General features: G+C 49.9%; 1 protein-coding gene across 2 annotated transcripts in view; it reads right to left on the bottom strand.

Annotated features, from left to right (window-relative positions):
* Positions 1-15,072: 15,072 nt before the first annotated feature.
* Positions 15,073-20,508, bottom strand: part of AXIN2 (axin 2) — a 35,939-nt gene continuing 30,503 nt past the window's right edge. For both annotated transcript variants that reach the window (XM_032429549.1, XM_032429550.1), the window contains 2 exons: positions 20,065-20,232; positions 15,073-16,606 (listed from right to left, as the gene is read on the bottom strand). In XM_032429549.1, coding sequence (XP_032285440.1) covers positions 16,480-16,606; positions 20,065-20,232 — 295 coding nt within the window. In that variant the 3' untranslated portion in view covers positions 15,073-16,479. The remainder of the gene's footprint in view (positions 16,607-20,064; positions 20,233-20,508) is intronic.

The raw sequence follows: 20,508 nt of genomic DNA, 5'->3' as shown, positions 1-20,508 counted from the left end.
ATGTTCCATGTGCATTTGAAAATAATGTGTATCCCACTGATGCCAGGTAGAGTATTCTATTAATGTCAATTAGATCAATAGGGTTGACAGCATTATTCAAGTCTTCTATATTGTTACTGATTTTCTGTCTATTTGCTCTACCAAATCTAAGAAAGAGACTTAAAATCTCTAGGTACAGTTGTGGGTTTAACATTTTATAGCAGGTATAACATGTCAGTGCACAAAATGATTGTGTACATAGAAAATCTTTATGAAACTATTTTTTGAAAGCTGACAAAAATGAGTGAATTCAGCAAGAGCATAGGCTACAAGGTCAAAATAAAAAATCAATTATTTATCTATATACTAGCAAAGAATGCTTAGAAAATAACACTTAAAAACACATTTATAATAGCATTAAAAAACCCCATGAGATACTTAGGAATAAATTTAACAAAATATATCCAAAATATGTACACTGGGAACAACAAAACAATTACATTAAAGAAGATCCAAGGACGCCTGGGTGGCTCAGTCAGTTAAGCCGTTAAGAGTTTGAGTTTTGGTTTTGGCTCAGGTCATGATCTCAGGGTCCCGGGATGGAGTCCCATATCAGGCTTCCTGCTCAGCGAGGACCTGCTTCTCACTCTCCCTCTGACCCTCCCCGCCACTCATGCACTCTCTCTCTCTCAAACAAATAAATAAAATCTTTTAAAAAAAGAAGAAGATAACAGGAGGGGAAGAATGAAGGGGGGAAATTGGAGGGGGAGATGAACCATGAGAGACGATGGACTCTGAAAAACAAACTGAGGGTTCTAGAGGGGAGAGGGGTGGGAGAATGGGTTAGTCTGGTGATGGGTTTTAAAGAGGGCACGTTCTGCATGGAGCACTGGGTGTTATGTGCAAATAATGAATCATGGAATACTACATCAAAAACTAATGATGTAATGTGTGGTGATTAACATAACATAATAAAAAAAAATAAGAACACCACACAAAAAAAATGTTGGATACCATTAAAAAAATCTTTAAAAAAAAGAGAGAGAAGAAGACCTAAATAAATGGAAGATATGCTGTGTTCATGGGTTGGAAGGCTCAGTGTGGTTGTTAGTTTTACCCAAATTGATCTATGGATTCAATTCGGTCCCAATAAAAATTCCAAAGCTTTTCAGTAGAAATTGACAAGCCAATTGTAAAATTTGTAGAGAAATACAGAGGTCCTAAGCTAGCCAAAAGCATTTTTTTTTTAATGATTATTGAAGATGAAGAACTTGGGAAGACTTAACACTACCTGATTCCAAGACCGTATTATAAGGCTACAATAAACAAGACCGTGTGGTATGACATAGAGAAAGATAAATTTATTAATAGCACAGACTAGATCCATACATATGTACTCGATTGATTTTTTAATGAGAATGCTGGAATAATTCAACAGGGAAGGAATAGCATTTTCAAAAATGATGCTAGAAAAACTGCATATCCACATGAGAAAAAAATTAACCTTAAATCTTACCTTACATCACTGACAAAAATTAACCCAACATCAATCACAGAGCTAAACTTTATAAAAGCTAAAATCATCACAAAAAATTTGGATGAGAAATAGGAAAAAAATAAAAAACTTTTTGACCTTGGCGGAGACAAAAATTTTTTAGGAAAAGCAGAAAATGCACAATCAAAAAAGAAGAAATGAATAAATTGGACTTCATCGAAATGAAAAAAATTTGCTCTTCAAAAATGCCATTAAAGAATTGAAAAAGAAAGCCAGGAACTAGTAGAAAACATTTCAAGTACAAACATCTGACACAGGACTTGTATCCAGAATATACAAAGAACACTTAAAACTCAATAATATGAAAACAACAGATCAAATTTTAAAAGTGGGTGAAAGATGAGATCAACTGTTTCTCCCAAAAGAAGATATATTCATAAGCACACGAAAAGGCGATCAATGTCATTAGTCATCAGCGAAATGCAACGAGCCATACTACGTAAGCACTGGAAAGTTCAGAATGAAAAAGACTTGTCATCCCAAACGTTAAGGAGATGTGGATCAACTGGGACTCTCATACATTTTCATGCATTTTTAGTGTAAATAGAAAATGATAAAACCACTTTGGAAAACAGTCTGGCAGTTTCTTATCAAGTTAAAAAAATATACTTAGATTCAACTCAATGATTTCACTTCCTACTGAAGAGGAGTGTAAACATACATTCACACAGACCTGGAAATGGGTGTTCATAGTAGACTTGCTCACAATGTCCCCACGTTGAAAACAACCCAAATGTCCATCAGCAGGTGAACAGATAAACAAGTTATGGTACATCCACACAATGGATTAACACTCAGCAATAAAAAGGAACAAACCATTCAGACACACAACTAATGGGGATGAATCCCCCAAATTGGACTGAACAAAAGAAACTAGACGCAAAAGAGTACATAGTGTATGATTCACTAACATGAAATTCTGGAATTCTCACCCGTGGATGATTTTGCCCTTCAGGGGACATTTGGAACTATCTGGAAATATTTTTGGTTTGTCACAAGTTGGCCTTTGCTGTTGGCATCCAGTGAGTAGAGGCTGGAGAAGTTTCTAACCATCCTACAGTGCACAGGTCAGCCCCACAGCAAAGCATGACCTGACCCAAAATGTCCGTAGTGGTGAGGTTGAAAATCCTCAGCTACATTAGTCTATAGTGACAGAAAGCGGATCGGCGATTGGCACCAGCTGGGGTGGGGGTTGGGGGGTGAGAGAGGAAAGGTTGCCTGCAAAGAAGTGAAGAAGATGATTTATATTTTGAGTGTGGTCAAATGAAGCAGTGTATTTTATGGAAATTATACCTCAGGAATATTGATTTTTTTAAAAAACAACTCTGAACGCTACCTTTTTTTTTTTTTTTTTAATTTTATTTATTTATTTGACAGAGAGAGACACAGCGAGAGAGAGAACACAAGCAGGGGGAGTGGGAGAGGGAGAAGCAGGCTTCCCGCAGAGCAGGGAGCCCGATTCGGGGCTCGATCCCAGGACCCTGGGATCATGACCTGAGCTGAAGACAGACGCTTAAGGACTGAGCCACCCAGGTGCCCTGAATGCACCCTTGAAATATTTTCTTGTCGTTCTCATCCAGCAGGTAATGAAAAGTGCATGGTTCTTACCGGAAATGACCCTGAGCAAATCTCTCAGTCCTGAATAGACCTGAGATACAACCTGTCACAACCTACAAAATTGAATCCTTGTTTTTTTGGGTTTTTTGTTTAAGATTTTATTATTTGAGAGAGAGAGAGCTAGAGAGAGAGCACGTAGGGGGTGGGGAAGGTGCAGATGGGGAGGGAGAGGGACAAGCAGACTCTGCACTACGCACAGAGCCCAGTGCAGGGCTGGATCCCAGGACCCTGAGATCATGACCTGAGCCAAAACCAAGAGTCAGACGCTTAACTGCTTAACCAACTGAGCCACCCAGGTGCCCCTTGAATCCTTGTTTTCTGATTAGAATGTGAAGAGGATGGAACAGGGAGGAGAGCAAGAACAAAGAAGTCCCTCAGTCAATCAACAGTATTTTATTATTACAAATATCCATATATGCCTGTGGACACATACCCACAGCCATTTATTTGCACATAGGCCATTTGCATGGTGCCCAACACAGAGAGATATATAATGAGTGTTAATAACATTCACTCCAACCCCACACTCTTTAAGCTTTCATCTCCACACCCATCGGTGTTTTCATAAAGCAAAAGACTCCTAAAAGATTATTTTAGCTTACGGTGCGGTCTTTCGGAACGAAGGCCTCATGAAGAGAAGGCAGCTTCTATGGTGATGATCCCATGAATTAACAATTCTGGAGCCTTTTCCAGTGGTGTCCCTGAACTAGCAGTTTCCGTTTCAAATCAACCACGGTGGGAGCGTTTACACCAGGGCAATTGGCAAATGCTACAAATCAGGGCTTGTTCCCAGGAGAGCTGGTGGTTAGACTCTTTACCAGCACACCCCTGCCTCTGGCTCAGAAAGAAAGGAAATTCATACCGAAAAGAGAATGCACATGGCTGTGAACATGGACGCTGTGGTTTGGGATTTATGATTTTTCCTCTTACGTCATCAACACAATTGCAACTGCCCCGAAGACCCATTTTCCCGTAAAACAAGGGGGTGGGGTGGGGGCGGAGCCTGGATACATGCCATACATGGTTTATGACTGATTGATTAATTTTTAAAGATTTTATTTATTTGAGAGAGAGAGAGACAGGGAGAGCACACGAGCAGGGGCAGAGGGAGAGGGAGAAGCAGACTCCGGCTGAGCTGAGCGTGGAGCCTGACCCCAGGACCCTGAGGTCATGACCTGAGCAGAAACCAAGAGTCAGACGCTTAAACCACTTAACCCACTGAGCCACCCAGGTGCCTCCATACAGTGGTTTCAAAGAAATTCGTAATCGGTAGCGTAGGGGGCATAGTTAAGTTAAGCACAACAAAATGTTTATTTTAAAAATCTTTTCTTCGTATTCGGGACAAAGCTGAATGGAGGGTACTCGGCTGGGTGAGATCTTAGGCCTTGTCCTCAGAGGAAGGGCAGAGAAGCCCTAATTGAAAGGAGCTTCCGATAGATACGCTTTCCAGTGGTTCACGATCCTGCAAGGAACCTGAGCCTGGAGCTTGAGAAGCCACAAGTAAGCGCTCCAGGGTGAGCTGACGCACCCTGTGGGATGTCTGTCACCTTATGCAGTGGCTGGTTTTCCAAGGGAGTAAGGCCAGAGAGGAAGGAGGGAAACATTTCCCAGAGACCAGAGTCTCCGGTGAGTTGTAGCTCTGTCCTGAGCTGCCTCTGGCTTTCTGGGTGCTGGCCTGGCCCGAGAGAGAAAGCTCACTTCCCTCGGGCACGGGGAACGGGAGACTGACCAGGTACCCCAAGCACCACTCAGTCGCTCAGTCAGTGTCAGCGACGCTGAGGCCTTGGAGGTGGGAGCCAGAGAGCCCTGGGGTTTGAAAGCTCTCCTAGAATTTATTTAAATCACCTTTAAAATGTGATTCCCACCCTCCACCCACCCCCCATCCATTAACAGTATGGGGTCAGTACAAGATACTGGTCCATGGCCCTGGGCTTGGAAATCAGGCCTGGGAAACTGAAGGTCTTCTCTGAGCCCCTTCTGGGGGCAGATGCTGGTGACAACTCCCCTCCATTACCCTGGGAAACAAGAGCAGAGGTGGAGAACCCCACTTCCAGCAGCCTTGCTGAGCCGGCCAGGGCCAGAGCTGGGCCCAGAATCTAGGCCGGTCCCCCTGCCTCTGAAAGAATCCATGGGACCCGGGACAGGGTCATCAGCCGCTCGGCACCCCCCCACCCCCACCCCAAGCAGTGCAGTGGTGACGGCAACCTGCTCTCCTGGATGGGACAGGGTGGGGGCAGACCTCTCTCTCGGCTGCCATCACCCTCTGATAGTGGGATTTTAAAAACTTGATCCAAAAAAAGAAAGAAAATTAAAAAAAGAAAAGCGAGCAAGCACAAAAGCGAGGGTGGGGGGGGGTTGGGGGGTGAGGGGGGGAACCCTAGGTAGAAATCAATGAAGCCTTTAAATCTTGCACACTGAAAAAGTCTGCATTTCTCTCTTGTCTTTGGGAATCCGCTGAATGGCTGGGAAACTGTTTTTAATAAACAAGAGTTCAAACGCTGAGGCTCCCTAGCCAGCAGTCACGCCTTAAACTCTAAACTTTACATGAAAACTCTCCCAGTCCCTTTGAACTCGCCTTCCCTCTCCGGCGGAGCATTCCAGTGTTTATGCATTTTTTGAGATTGCTGGCAGGATTGCTTTGAATACTTTCCCTCTCTTTAGCAACCTCCTCCCTTCAGAACCCATTAATGCCCCACTCAGCAACATCAAGGTATTGCTTTGAAGTCCCTTCTGGCTAGGGGCCGCTCACACTCTTTGGTTACTGTGCAATCAAATAATTAAATGGATTCTCAGGGAAAAAAAAAAATCATTCTTTTCCTTGGTAATTAAACACTCCAGGTTGGACAGGAGTGCTGGGTTGCCAAGGGAGTGAGGATCTATAAAGACTCGAAGCCCAGAATTCTTTGCTCGTGACCCCCAGGGGAGAAAAATAATAACAGGAGAGTAAGCTCCGTGCTCACTTCCCTTCTGCACGGCAGCTTCCCTGCGCCCAGGGCTCTCCGGTCTCAGGACCTCCCTTCTGAGTGTGGGGGTAGGGGGCATCCCCACCAGGAGAGTTCCTTTTCGGGGTGGGGGATGGCCAGGGCTGTGGGGGCATCTGTGGACCAAAATAAGCCCGTGAGAGATTGTAGCTGCTGGAGGGCAGGGATGGGGCTCACCCCCATCACACTGGGGGTGTGGCTGGGAGGTGGGGCAGACCGGGGAGGGCCAGAGGAGGAGGGGGAGGGGCAGGAAAGGGAGGAGAAAGGGGGTAGGAGGAGAAGAAAGAGGGAAGGAGGGAGAGACTGGGAGAGGCAAGGGGAGATGGAAGAGGGAAGGAGGAGACAGACGAGGGAAGGGGGAGAAACAGGGACCCGAGAGGGGGAGAAGTGAGGAGGAAGTAGAGAGGGAGAACAGAGGGGACTCAGGAGGAGTGGGCAGGAAGGGGAGGGGAGGAAAACATGGGGGAGGGGAGGGGAAGCGGGGCAGGAGGGGGGGAAAGTCTGCTGCTCCCGCTTTGGGGTCTCTCAGGGCTCCACCGGGGTTAGCTTTTCCCAGATCAAAGGCGCCCCTCCCCTCAGCTGGGGCGCAGCCCAGCTCTGGAAGACCCCAGGTACTCTTGGCCACCTGCTCTGCTTCATGGCCTCTGCTGTCCCTCCTTCTCGCCCACCTTCTTGCCTCTCCCAGGATTGCCCTTCCATTATTCTCCTGACCAGTCCCCAGGACCCTGCACGCCCCAGCCCAGAAGTGGCCTTCCTCTGGACAGCCCAAGCAGAGGTGGCCCTCCTCTGGGTCTCCGGACAAGCTCTATGCGGGCACTCCTCACACTGAATTTTAATGTCTCAACCCGGTGCTAATCCAGGTTGGGGGCCATGTCTTCATCGTCTGTCTCCCCCCCGCCCCCCCCGCCCCACCCCTGGTACGGGTACATGGTACCTCTCAGTAGGTGTTGGTGATGAGGATGTTCAGCAGAGAACAGTGAACGTGGGCTTGGGTCCCAAGGGTCACGTGACATAAAGGCCATTATATAACCCGAGGCTTTGGTTGCTAGCATCTAACCGTGCCATTCTCCAGAACTTGAACTTGAAGTATCTCTTCATCACTCTGTTTCTCAAAGTTTCTCCTCTTGAATCTCTTCCCCCATTTCAGGCCATGTAATGCATAGACCTCAAACTCCAGGAACCTGGGCTCTCTGACATCCAAACTGGCCTTGAGAACAGGTATTCCCCCCTCTAGGACAGGAGCTGTATTATTAGTCAAAATTCTTTTGGTTGAGTATGACAGAAACCCAAGTCAAATTGACTTAAGGAAGAAACAGATGACAAGATTTGCTGACTCACAAGGCTGGGCTCTTGGGCAGTTGAATCCGAGAATCCAAGAGATGCTGACAAGACTTGGTTGATCTTTCTCTCTGCCCCCACCCCTCCATCTTGTAGCTCTGGATTTCTTTATTGGCTTCAATGGCAGGTAAGCCTTCTCCACTTCTTGGCCCCCAGAAGCTCCAAGATTTTGTCCTACCATTTCAGAAGCCCCAGTAGAAAGAGAGCACCCCATTCTCCAAATGCCTGGCACAAGGCCCATAGTTTATTGGACCAACTTAAGTTGTCTCACTGGACCAACTTAAGTCACACGTCCATCCCTGAGCCACTCATGAGAGCCAAAGTGATGGAATATATTAACTGGACAGATCAGGTACCATTTTTGTAGCTGAGTGTTGTTCCCCAAAGGGAAAGCAAGGTGCTATTATCCAGAGATGAAAACATGGATGCTGGGCCGAATAAAATAACAGATGACCATGGCAAGGACAAATCTCACTGTCATTTATGGCGATTCTTGGAAGGTGGTGATGGGGAAAACACTATGTGCTGGATGGAGGCAAAAGGGTGGAGATAAACCGGGACAAGAAACAAGACCTCATCAGATGTACAAAGGCAGGAGAGGAGCAAGGGAATCCGACAATCAGTAGAGGAATCAAGCAGGTGTGACCAAGGAGCAGGACCTCCCAGCAGGTAAGGGGCAGGGCAGGGCAGAGCAGGCAGGAACTCCAAGCTATTCTTTCTGGGTCCAGAGTGTATTCTATAATTCCTAGAGAGTCTGGAGCCTATCCGGGGCCTCACCCGCCTCCGGCCACCAAGTAGGAGAGGCTGTGTTCTGCCTCTTGTTGGAAAAGGAGGTTCGGGTGGAGGGATCAAGACAGATCAGCACAGTGACCAGGGCAGTTCGCAGAAATGGCCACCAAGTTTGCTCGAAACGATGAAAATACTCACACGTGTCGAGATTTACCCTGAATAATTATGAGACGCTCAGAACACTTTACTGAGCAAGAGAGCATGCCGCATATTGGAAGGGAATACACCAATATATTATCGACTGTTATCTCTGGGTAGTGGGATTATAGGTGGATTTCTTCGTCTTTTATGTAATTCTATGAATTTTTCAAAAAATTTTTTTAACCATGACTATTTATTTTTGTCGTGGGTGGGGGATACAAATTAAAGGGGAAAAAAACTCTAAGCTGCTCATGTCAAAACACTCTACAAGCCAACCTCTTTCTACCGTAATCCACTCTTCCGTTTAATTCATTTTCTCACTGTCTCTCTGTCTCTCACCCTGGGGACCTGGCTGTCCCTCAATCTGGATAATTGGCCTCTGGCCGATTGGGAAGCAGGTGGCTCAAGCAGCTCTGTCCCCTAAAGTGAGGTTGGGAGGGGTCTCTGCTTCTCTAGGAGGGGCTGGTTCCCACTGCGCCTGGCCAGGGAGCGGGCTCAGATGGAAGGCAGCTGTGGCCCTCCCCCAGCACGCGCCCCTCCTCCTTCTCTCACCCCCTGGGCTTTTTTTGGGCTGGATGAATGAACAACAAAGGCCTGTGGCCATCTCAGGCACGCCAAGAAGTGGGTGTCATCTGGAGGATGCTGCAGCCCAAACCTTTTATGCTAACAAACCATGTTGATCAGAAGACTAATTGCTTCTTGCTGTCTTCAGCCCGCCAAGTGCTTGACAATGACTCACAAATCATTTATACAATAGATTGTCGCAAGAGATTTTACCCTCGTGGAAACAGGCACCGGGCACCCACTGCCTGGTCCAGGATGGGAGCTGAGGCTCAGTAAACCAATGAAGGTCCCTGCCAAGACAGAAACCCTCCCCTAAAAACCCGTAAGAACTACCCCTCATCACCGCAACCACCAATGACCTGGGAGCTGACCCCTTCCCTTTGGGATTGCAAACCTGTGCCACACTCAGAACCCCAGGGAGGAAGAGATTTGGACAGCTCGTCTAGTACGGATGCAGCCTCCAGGCCAGAAGAGGTCCAAAAGCCGTGGAAGGTGTATTGGCTTTATATTCTCCACCTGGAAATCTTTGGAGGTTGAAATTCCGTAATATCTTCCAGTGACCTATTTCAGGGTTTTATATCTTGGTAGCCAAGAAAAAGACAGTTACATCTCCTGCTTTTCATACTGTTTTACCCTGGGCATCGGGGGAAAAGGCTTAGATTCTGGTTTCATCTTCCGGTGGGTGAAGACCAGCAACCTGGATTCTCTGGTTTGACCAAGGCTGAGTAGAAATGCGAGCAGAGGTGTGTGGACGAGTCAGGATGGAGTGTGCCCAGGATAACGGGCTTAGTCTGCTCAGGTCTGGGAAGGGAGGTGGGCAGGGAGGATGTAGTGATGGGGGGATGTGTAGCGATGAAGTGATTGGCGGGCAAAGGGAGAACGGAGGCCTTGCGCGTGGTCACGGTGCATTTCTCCTTGAGGTGATCGTGGAAGTTTTTCTCGTTGAAAGATTTGTGCTTCTCTTTTCCTGTTAGGACAGACAAAATGACAGGAGTCACAGCGTGATCAGCCAGGAGACAGACACCACCCTAAGTATGTGTTATGGGTTGAATTGTGTCCTCCCAAAGAGTTATGGTGAAGAAGTCCTAACACCCAGGACCTCAGAATATGGCCGGAGACACGGTCAGGGGCACAGCCCCATTATCAGGAAGCTGCCAGTCACTACATATCCAGGAGCTAGTGTTTGGACACCGCAATGGGGTGTCTCCCAGCTCCACACCTCTCAGGACCCGGGGTGCTGGGAACAGACGTCCATGTGGCTCAGTAAAGCCCCGTGACTCCGTGGCTTTGCCAAAAGCCAAAACCAAAGGAAGACGCCCCTCTCTCCTGGTGAGCAGATCTAAATGATGGAACCCACTTGGAATCTGGACACAAAGCAGTCTGGAAATTTAGGATTTAGCTTTCCCATCTCTGTAGTATAAGAAAGCTCATGAGAAACAAAGAGGAAGGAAGGTTGAGTGGACGATCCAAAGCACCTACCACAACTGGAGTCTCCCAGATTAAATGCCAGATGCCCAGTGAAGTTTGAATTTCAGACAAACCGATAGGTTTCTAGTGTAAGTATGCCCCAACTACTGCGTCGGACATACTTATACTAAAAAATTATTCATCATTTATATGAAATTCAAATTTAATTGGGTGTCCTGTTAAATTGCTAAATGGGGCACCCTACCCACAACACCGTTCATGGCTGGTTTCCAGCATCTTCTTGTTGAGATCACTGGGAGACGGTGGGAGAGAAAGCCAACCTCAAAGCCTGTGACCGTCGGATCCTCCCCTGGTCCCCTCCATGTACCATGTCTGATACAAAGAGCGTGAAAGGCTCAGGGGCTCCCAACAACATAGTTTGGTCCAAAGTTGAGTTTGGGGAAAATGCAGCAAAGTCAGATGGTGGGTTAAGAAGGGTCATGAGTGGTCACAGGATATCTGGAGGAGTCTTACGTGGCACTCTCCGTATCACCCAGGGTGACTTTTTATCTGTAAAACTCTTCCTTTTTTTCTTTTAAAGATGTTATTTTTAAGTCATCGCTACACCCAATGTGGGGCTTGAACTCACAACCCCAAGAGTCACATGCTCCACCAGCTGAGCCAGACAGGCGCCCCTATCCGTAAAGCTCTTGTACATCAAAGTCTGAGACACAGACACAGACCCTGGCCTCAAAGTGGCTTACAACTCAGGGGAGGAGGAAGGGAAAAATAGAAGTGAGCACAGGCTGAGCACCGGAGAAAGTCAGGGCCCCCCTGGAGTCTGGAGGGGAGGCTGGGGCGGGGGCAGGGAGGAGCGTGGGGGGGCACAGCAGGGCTTGCGTATCACAGGTGAGAGAAAGGAGGGAAAGGGCTGAGCAGAGTCAGTTATAAAGACTGGACGGTGGGGATCAGCGGGTGATCGTAGCAGCTGACGTGTACGAGGCTAGACTCACTGCCAAGAACTGTGTGCGCCTTAGCGACTTTCATCAGCCCTGTGAAGGATGCTCGTGACTCTCCTCAGTTTACAAAGCGGCAGACCCAGGTGGAGGGACGTTCGTCGTTCAAGGCGACCCAGCTTGAGAACGGAGATCATCCCAGAAAGGCAGGCTCGGCTCAGACTGGGGGGAGCCTTGACTGTACAAGCTTGAGATTTAAGGGGCCGGTTTAACCGTGGCTCGAGGGCCAACCGTGAGGGAGGCACCGGAGAGGCAGAGACACGCCAGCGTCTCAGGCCAGCAGGAAGCGGCCAAAGCCCTAAAAAGGACCTTTGATCCAGAAATTCTGCATGGAAAACCTTCATCCTAATAACTGAAGACGATTTAGCTATGAATACTGAGTGAGTGGTTAGCTAGAAAGATTTCATTACAATGTGACCTATAATTGCAGAATTTGTAAACTATATAAATGTCCAACCATACGTGATTAGTTAAATAAATGCAGCCATACATTTAAGTTATGTTGTAGAGCAATGCAGAAGAATATTATTGATACGGAAATACGCCAATGACATGTTATTGAGTGAAAAATACAGATTACAAAATAATGTGCACCATGTGGTCCAATGCGTGTGTGTGTGTGTTTTAACCTGGAAGGATACCGTAAAGTGTTAATAGTGATTATTTTCATTATAGGTGATACTAAAACTGCTATTGGCAATTTCTATTTTCTTTTTTTGCATCAATTCTATAAATATTGAGTGCCTACTAGGCGCCAAGCACCGTGTTCGCTGTTATATACATAGTGGTAAATAGAAGCATGTCTATTCCCTGCCTCATGGGTGAATAAGTGGGCAACGAAATCCTTATTGTCTAGTGACAAAGGAGAATGTGCTGTGAACAGGCAAAGGAACTTCTGTATAGGGAGGACCAGGTGAGGACATACGTGGACCCGATGGTCAGGGAGGACCTCTGACATTTAAGTCAAGACCTGAAGGCTGAAAGGCAGACAACCTCAAGAAGGGCTGAGGGAGGGGGTGTGTTCCCAGCAGAGGGAACAGCATATGCAAAGGCTCTGAGCAGCAGAGCAACGTTAGGGGAACTTAAAGGTTGGTGTGGATGAAGCACAGGGAATTTATGTTTTCAGAACTGGGCGTTATCCAGGGGGAGGACCCCCTTCCTGGGACAAGCCATAGAATACAGTAGAGGCTCACTCTCATTATGAGATTTTTAGAAAATCGGGTTGATGACGTGGAATAATGATGCTAAGGAAGGTGTGAATCCCTCTTTGGAATCATCTATGTTATTTGGGGAGTTCCTATACAACCAAATGATTTATTAAAGGTTAAAAAAAAAAAAAAAGGACTACTATTCTTTACCAAAAAGAACAACAAGGAAAACCAACAACAAAAATCTAACCTAATTATTCTAATAGACTGGAGTATTTTCTTTGGGGTAATTGCCAATTTCCTTCTTTGACAGCACAATTTTGATCCCAACATATTTGGGGGCAGGGGGAGAGTAGAACAGGATCCTTTTCTCCCACATTTCAAGCCTCCCTACATGAACTGTCTGTCACCCTAGGTGAGAGTCCACACAGAATTCCCAAGTACTGTATAAAGTAATAGCTTTAATGAAAACTTAAAGATGCTCTGGGGCCAAGGCTCTGCTCTAGCTGAAAGCCCCCCATCAGGCAGCCTACTGGCCCATTTGCCCACCACCCTCTTGGTTTTGTACCAGGGGCAAGGGAAGCGGGATGCCAGAGCCCAGATGTTGCAGCAGGAATGGGGAGGGATGGAATTTCCAAATGAGGAGCTAATAATAACATAGGCGGTAAGGATGGAGCCGAAGTACGCGGAGACCCAGAGAGAGATCCTGAGCCTCCGCACCTCACTCGGCCGTCACAGCAGCACTGGAAGTGAGCACATTTATTATCCCCACTTAGTAGAGGCAGAAACTGCCCCGCCCCTCCGGTCTGCACCCCACCTCTCTGATTAGCTGGTTAACAATTAATCTGAGAAATAAGGCCAGAGCACAAGGAAGCACCAGGGAATGAGCACTAAGTGGGTGATTCAGACTGGAAGCTGGAGTTCAGGAAGGGGAGGATCCAGGAGCACCTGAGCAAGTGCAACTCCTTTGGGAGAGGAGGGATTGATGCAGGTCCTGTCCGGTAGATGGGGCTGGGGTGTGTCGCTGCTGGAGCTGGGGGGGGGGGGGGGGGGGGGGGGGGGGGGGGAAGGAGTGGGCAGAGGTTTCCTGAAGGGCTGGGTTGGGTAGTAAATGATTGGGGGGCAGGGAAGAAAGAGCAGACGGCCCAAACCACGTTTTAGCTTTTTCTTTTGAGTCACAGATCCCTTTAAGAATCTAATAAAACAGGGCGCCTGGGTGGCTCAGTCGTTAAGCATCTGCCTTCGGCTCGGGTCATGGTCCTGCGGTCCTGGGGTCCTGGGATCGAGCCCCGCATCGGGCTCCCTGCTCAGCGGGAAGCCTGCTTCTCCCTCTCCCACTCCCCCTGCTTGTGTTCCCTCTCTCGCTGTGTCTCTCTCTGTCAAATAAATAAAAATCTTAAAAAAAAAAAAAGAATCTAATAAAACTAGCAACACTTTCCTCAGAGAAAAGCACAGGTGATTCCACAAGGAGCCCATCCGGGGCCAGTTGAAGCGCGCCTGATTGTTAAAATGTGAGAGGCAGAGAAATGGGCCCTCTCAGAAGAGCTGCAAACGTGAGTGGTCCATCGCCGGCTGGCTCGCTTTCTCACAGATGCCCACGGTCCACTAGACTTTGTCTGAGCTCCAGACCTGTGTTTTATCCCATTATTTTCAGGGGATGACTCGAAAGGCCTGAAGATTAAAAGCCCTAACACCCCACCCACACCACCCACACCAGGTTCAATCTCTCGGTCCTTTCTTGGCCTTACTGTCCAAAGAAAAACTCCGTACTTGAGAAGCCAAGTCCAACGGACCCCTTCTTTCTTAAAATGCGTTCCTTATAGGACTCTTTTAGGAAGCTAGGCCTGCTCTCCCAGATCGGAAACACAGCCCGACCTCTGAGCGCTCCGCGCACTGGGAGGTAACCCGAATTTGAGTGAACAACGGTCAGCCGACTTCCGTGGCCACACGAAGTAAACGGTCCAGTGAACCGTTTACTTGCTGAACCACCTTTTTTTCCCCACCCCCTTTCCAGCCTGGACCCTCAATAATGCCAGCCCCTTGCTGAAGGCATCAGCTGAGGTCACTCACACAGCTACGGAGAGGCTGGCTGGTTAGCACTGAGCTCAGGGTTCATCAGCTCCACTGGACATCCAAGACCCGCACACCATTTTTCTGGACATTTTCTCCCTGTATTCCTGGGACTAACCCACCTCTGCTCCTTATCTCCAGGACCTACCTGGCCAGATGAGACCTGCCTTCGAGGAAGAGGCTGCACTCAGGAGGCAGAGGAAAGGGGAAGGGCAGAGGAAGTTGTCTACAGCCCGCCCTAGGACAAGAAGATCCTCAGCCAGTCAGCCAGGTGACTTTGAAGACAGAGTTTTTCAAAACCCCAGGGCAGGGCCTGGTTGGGCGAGAAGAGGTCAAGGTCAGCCAGAGATGGGCTCGGGCAAGGTGGGAAAGCGCAGGTGTTCACACACAAAAGGCCACCTCCGCCCTGCTCCCACCCCGGGGGACTCAAAGACGAGGCGGACGTTTTGAAAAATATAAAATTTTAATAAAGGCTACATCTCTTAATTACAATAATTATTGTACCAAGTAATTTTCCTTAAATGAACTCTTTATAATGCATAATTTACAGTATAAGTAGAACAAAATGCCATGGCAAAAGTCATTGAGTACAAGACTTGTAGTAAAAAGGCATAAAATATATTTATACATAAACCCCTTTCAAAAAACAAGGGAAAGTCGGAGCCCTCAATATAGGGCGACACACGGAGCGGGACGCCGTGTAGGTACAGGTACTGTACTGATTTCAAGTCAAGCACTAGAGATAGTGGATTAATACTCTTCTGTTGTACAATATATACAGACGTATAGTACAGGTAACAATGGCAAAAACAGAATGTACAGATTAACTTAACACGAAAACCCGAACGTCAAAATGGAGGTGTCTGGAGGAAAGGGTGCTGCTAGGTCTTCCCACAACTGTCCGCTTCTTTGCAGGGCAAGGGGGGAGGGGTGGTGGCTTCCAGAATGGCAGTGGTCCAACGACTAGTTAAAAAAAACCAACCAACCAACCGACCAACCAACCAAAACTCCAAGGAACTGTTCCAATGCAAGCACGAGTTGAACTCCAAGGTTCTAGCGGGCCTTAGCCACTGGGCGCTGGGCCTTGGCGGGGAGTTAGGAGGAGTTACTGAGGAAATCTGGGGTCCCCAAAATGAGGCTCCCCCCCACCCCACGATGGATCCCATCCCACATGATGACCCCAAATGGCGGTGATGTTGCAACATAAATTGCTCCTCAAGACCTTTATGACAAAATAGAGCAGCATAGGAAAAAAAAAAAATGCACCAATTTTCTGCGTGTGTCAACGGTAGGGCACCATTTTAAAAAAGTCTGTCTTCACTTGGAGAAATGCGGGGCAAAGCGTAATAATTCCCCTTTTAATGAAGAAATCATTAATGCGCCCCTAGCTCAACTCCCAAGTTTGGACAGGACAATTAAAACTTCCCCTCTCCCCCTACCGTGTTTAAAGCAGCATATCCATAAACTGGGGCCGGGGGTGGGGAATCAATTGTTCAATAAATAGCAGTAAGGATTCCTGTTAGGTAAGCTATACACAGTTTCTCTTAGTTTATGGATTTCAGATCCCTAGGCGGTCATATATTATGTATGGCAGTCTCTCAAATACAGTCAGCATCTTCAATAGCCAAGAGTGGTCATGTTTTTAATAAATAGTTCAGGCTTTTCTTATCTCAGTACCCACCTGGTGAATAGTGAAAACCAACCTCCCTGCCCTCCCCACCCTCCCCAAGTGGCCAGTGGCCAATTCTTCCCGAGATTTTTGTCTTCTTCATTGGTTTAGTTTTCCTTCAAAATGTCTCGTCGCGGTCCGTCACGGCCAAGGCCGGTGGCGCGGGCGGCGGCCCCGCACTTGCGCCGGGGCCCGACCCCGAGGCTCAGTCGATCCTCTCCACCTTCCCCAGAATCCTGCCTTCGTACATGGGGAGCACCGCCTCATCGTCCCAGATCTCCTCAAACACGGCTCCACAGGCAAACTCGTCGCTTGCTTTTTTGAAGTAATACCTTAAAAGGAAAACCCAAAGAGCGTCTTGGTGAAAAGTGCGTTTTCTACTTTGCTAAGGAGAAAGGTGATGTCAACACGGAGGATGGAGGGGTCCTGAGGGTTCCGCCGCACAGGTGTGCATGTGAACCTCTGGCCGCCTCTGATCTGCACCGGCCGCCAGGGCGCGACCGGGCGGCCTCCCACCTGCGGCCTTGGGCCCAGAATGCTGGGGTCCCCCCACACACACTCTGCGGAGGACAAGCTGCCTGCTTCTTTCTCCCCTTATCGGGAGGGTGCGGGGGTTGGGAAGGGCAAGGCACACCTGGTCCATTTGCAGCAACAGTCGGGCGGGCGGGGGGGGGCTCCTCCAAGAGGCCCAGCCACCCTGAACCTGTAGAAGTCTGTGGAAGGCTGACACCTCTCCTGTCCTTCCCACCCTGCAGCCCCCACAGGCCCGCTCCTCCGGCCTGTCGCTGCCACAGCCATGGGACAGGCTGCTTTCCTCGGTGGCCGCGGCAGGAGGCTGGCCAGAGCCATCTTGCTTCCCAGGGTTGCAGACAGCCCTGGCCCCGGCTACTCTCCTCTCTTCTCCCCGTTCCCCCCCAACTCCACTCCACTCCACCCCACCCCTCCAGGGTCAAACACTAAAGACCCTTCTATTATGCCCCTTGATTAAAGGTTCCTTTTATCCCACCCCAGACTTCTTTCTTCTAAGGCTGTTTAATTGTGTGGACGCAAATGACCGGCCTCTCTCAGGAGGGCCACATTCAGAAACAACTGCTGTCCTCCAGGCGGGCCTACTCCCTGGCCCCTTCCTTCGCCGGCCCCTTCCTTCGCCAGCCCCTTCCAGGGAGACCCCTCAGACGGATTAAACTCGCCCCTGCAAGCTGTCACCTTCAGCCAATAAAGGCCACTCATGGAGGGAGGGTCCTGGTCCTCTGGGGGGAGGGGGACAGCTCTCTAAAAAAATTTGTGTCTCAGGGTTACAATTTTTTTTTCTCTTTTCATTTAAAAGGAAAAAAAAAAAAAAGAATTCCCCTCGGTTAGAGCTCAACTTCTTTCCTCTTAATGAAAGCAAGCCAAATACTTTCATAGGAGATAAGGCTAAATAAAGTGAACCAGCTGGGTTTAGTCAAGGTTCCTTGTTGTTAGTGTTCCCAGCTGGGCCACAGCACCGGGGTGAACGGCACGGCCTGGACGGGGCAGCGGGGAGAACGCTTCCTATCCAGCGGGTCGGGGTACTTGGGGAGCCCGAGCGGGGGTGGGGAGGGGCACGGCACACAGGGGCCCCCGGACAGTGGCGGGGGAAGGCCCCCCTCCTGATACGAGGCTCCAATTCTGAGGCCACCCTCGGTCGTGCCCCTCAGCCCCCCAGCTCCGACCCCTCGGCTCTACCAAGTCGGGCTTCCATGGCACCCCTGAGCAAACACGCAGTGACCTTCTTCAGAACCGTAACCTCTTCCAGAGAGGAGAGAGGCCACATTCCCTCGGCCCCGGGCCCCAGACTTCAAACGCACTGCGCTGCCCTCATCTTCTCCAAGAAACGGGCTTTTCCACTACAACATGCTTTATGTGGCAAACTGCGCTTTCTTCTGACATCTGGCACCAACAGCGTCTGGCACGTCTGGAGAGACTGTTCTCCTTTTGAACCCCTGCCATGTTGAGATTACTCAGTGCAGCCCAGGTCCCCCCACTCCGCGGCCCCATCCTCGCTGGGCTTTTTATTGGGGGGTGAGGGGGAGCGCGCGGGAGGACGGGGCACCACCCCCGCTGGGAGGGCCAGGCCTGGCACCCGGTGCCTCCCCGAGCCCGCTCCGGCCGGAGAGCAAGCACAGAGAGATAAGACGGCTGGGAAGGGTCTGGCCACAGCCTGATCCAATCAGTAAAGAATTTGAGAGTCAACCATTTGTGCAAGTCTTTTGTGCATTAAAGGGGAGGCCGGGGCTTCAAAGCCAGGCTTATTAAGTGTGCCTTAGGAAAAAAAATCAGAGCCAGATGTGGCCGGAGTGGCTGAGCGCGAAGCCCCCCCTGCAGCCTCCACTCGGCGCTCCAGAGCCCTTCTCCCTGAAGGTCACCTGCAGTTCCACTCAAAGTCCAGCCGAGTCAAAGCTGAGCTCAAAATGAATCCCTGGAGGGGCACACTTGTGTAATTAGTTTCACCTTGTGTCTGTTCAAGATAAAAAAAAAAAGAAGAAGAAGAGGAAGAAGCAGCAGCATTAGGAGCCAGGCCTGCTCCCCAAACCCTTGGACACATTTTCAGAAATGTCTCTGCCCTGGTGTCAAATGGAAAGCTCTAAAGCCCAGCTCCACGCCCCGCTCCTCAGTCACTTACAGGTCCGAGCCCCCGAGCCCCAGCCTTTCCCTGCAGAGGGATCACTCTGGGCCCCCGGCCCAACCAGCTCCCAGGTGGAGTGGCTGGGAGAGCCGCAAGGGCCTGCTCCGGAAGGGACGGGGTCTCGGGGCCCCGGAGGCGGGCTCCAGGGGCCGGGGCCCACCTGGCTGGTCGCTCGTGCTATTGGACTTCTCCCCTCCCATCTCGGGCTCGAGGTGGGGCGGGTTGGCACCTTCTGAGCACCGACTGCCCCTCCTTAAAGTTGAGTGCGCCGCACCTCGCGTGCCCCTCCCTGGCCCTGCGCACCGCAACCCGAGACATGGCTGGAGCAGAGCCCACATACTCCCTTGGGAGGAAGGCCATCGAGGAGGAGCAGCTAGGACTCTGGATAAACGTAGGTGGAGTCATCACCCTCCCACCCCACCCACGTTCAGGGGGAGGTGACCAAGGAACGGTCCCCGCTCTAGAATCCTCTCTGGGGCCCTGGAAGACCAGGCGGGTGTCTCCACCGTGTAGACAGGGAGGAGGGCTGGGGGGAGGGCGAGTGCCCGGCCCCGTCCACCCGGTGCCCACGCATGGGGCCGGCCCCCTCTCTGTTACGGACACAAGAGCATTTCTGCTTCACATGACCCATTCCACACCGCGAGGCAGCTCTTCACGGAGAAAGGCTGAGGAAGGAGAATGCCGTCTCCACTTCCAGGCCATGGCCTCTGCCCTTCCCCAAGCCTTCATGTGGACAGTCTCTCCTAAGACCCAAGCCTCATCGGTCTGTCCGTCTGTCTCTCCCTGACACACACCACTCTCTGCCTTTCGGGAAGGGCCTCAGTGAGATGGCCCAAGCCCAGCTGTCCTGGTCAAGCCCCCTTTCTCCTTCAGAGTCTCGTTCACCTGGGTAGAAAAAGCCCGTCCAGGACCCCCGGAGCCCTCCCAGCGGTCTCCCTGCTGCTGCTGTTATTTCTGTCAGTGGTGAGGGGAGAGAGGAAATGAGAAGGAACAGAAGCGCCAGGCGGCCCAATGGCCTCCCCGAGCGCCTCCTGAGCCCCCTCCCGATGGCCCCTCCGGGTCTGGCCAGGCCAGGGAAGCGACTCTGGCTCTCGGTTCTGAGCAAACAAAGTGCGGAGCAGCAAGAAGCCGCAGGGCTCTTACCTATAATTTCCCTTTTTGCTGAGCTGCTCTTTAAAGTGGCCCAGGGTCAAGCTCTGAGCCTTCAGCATCCTCCTGTACGGAATTTCTTCTCCACAGAAAAAGTACGTGACGACCAACTCGCTGGCCTGGAGCGCGTGGACCCCCGCCAGCTTCTTTGGCTCTTTGTGACTGAGAAGGAAGAGGGGATGCAACAAGTTCAGCATTCGAAGGCAGCAAGCGCACACACCACACACACACCCCCACACACACACACCACACCCACACACACCCCCCACACACACACCACACCCACACACACACCACACCTACACACACCATACACACACACCCCACACACACCACACACACACCACACACACCACACACACACCACACCCACACACACACCACACACACACACACACCCCACACACACACCACACCCACACACACACCACACACACC

This window comes from Phoca vitulina, unplaced genomic scaffold (genome assembly GCF_004348235.1).
Source record: "Phoca vitulina isolate PV1807 unplaced genomic scaffold, GSC_HSeal_1.0 scaffold41, whole genome shotgun sequence".
NCBI classification, from domain to species: Eukaryota; Metazoa; Chordata; class Mammalia; order Carnivora; family Phocidae; genus Phoca; species Phoca vitulina.
The sequence above is the reverse complement of the archived record's forward strand: the minus strand, read 5'-3'. Positions and strand labels throughout refer to the sequence as shown.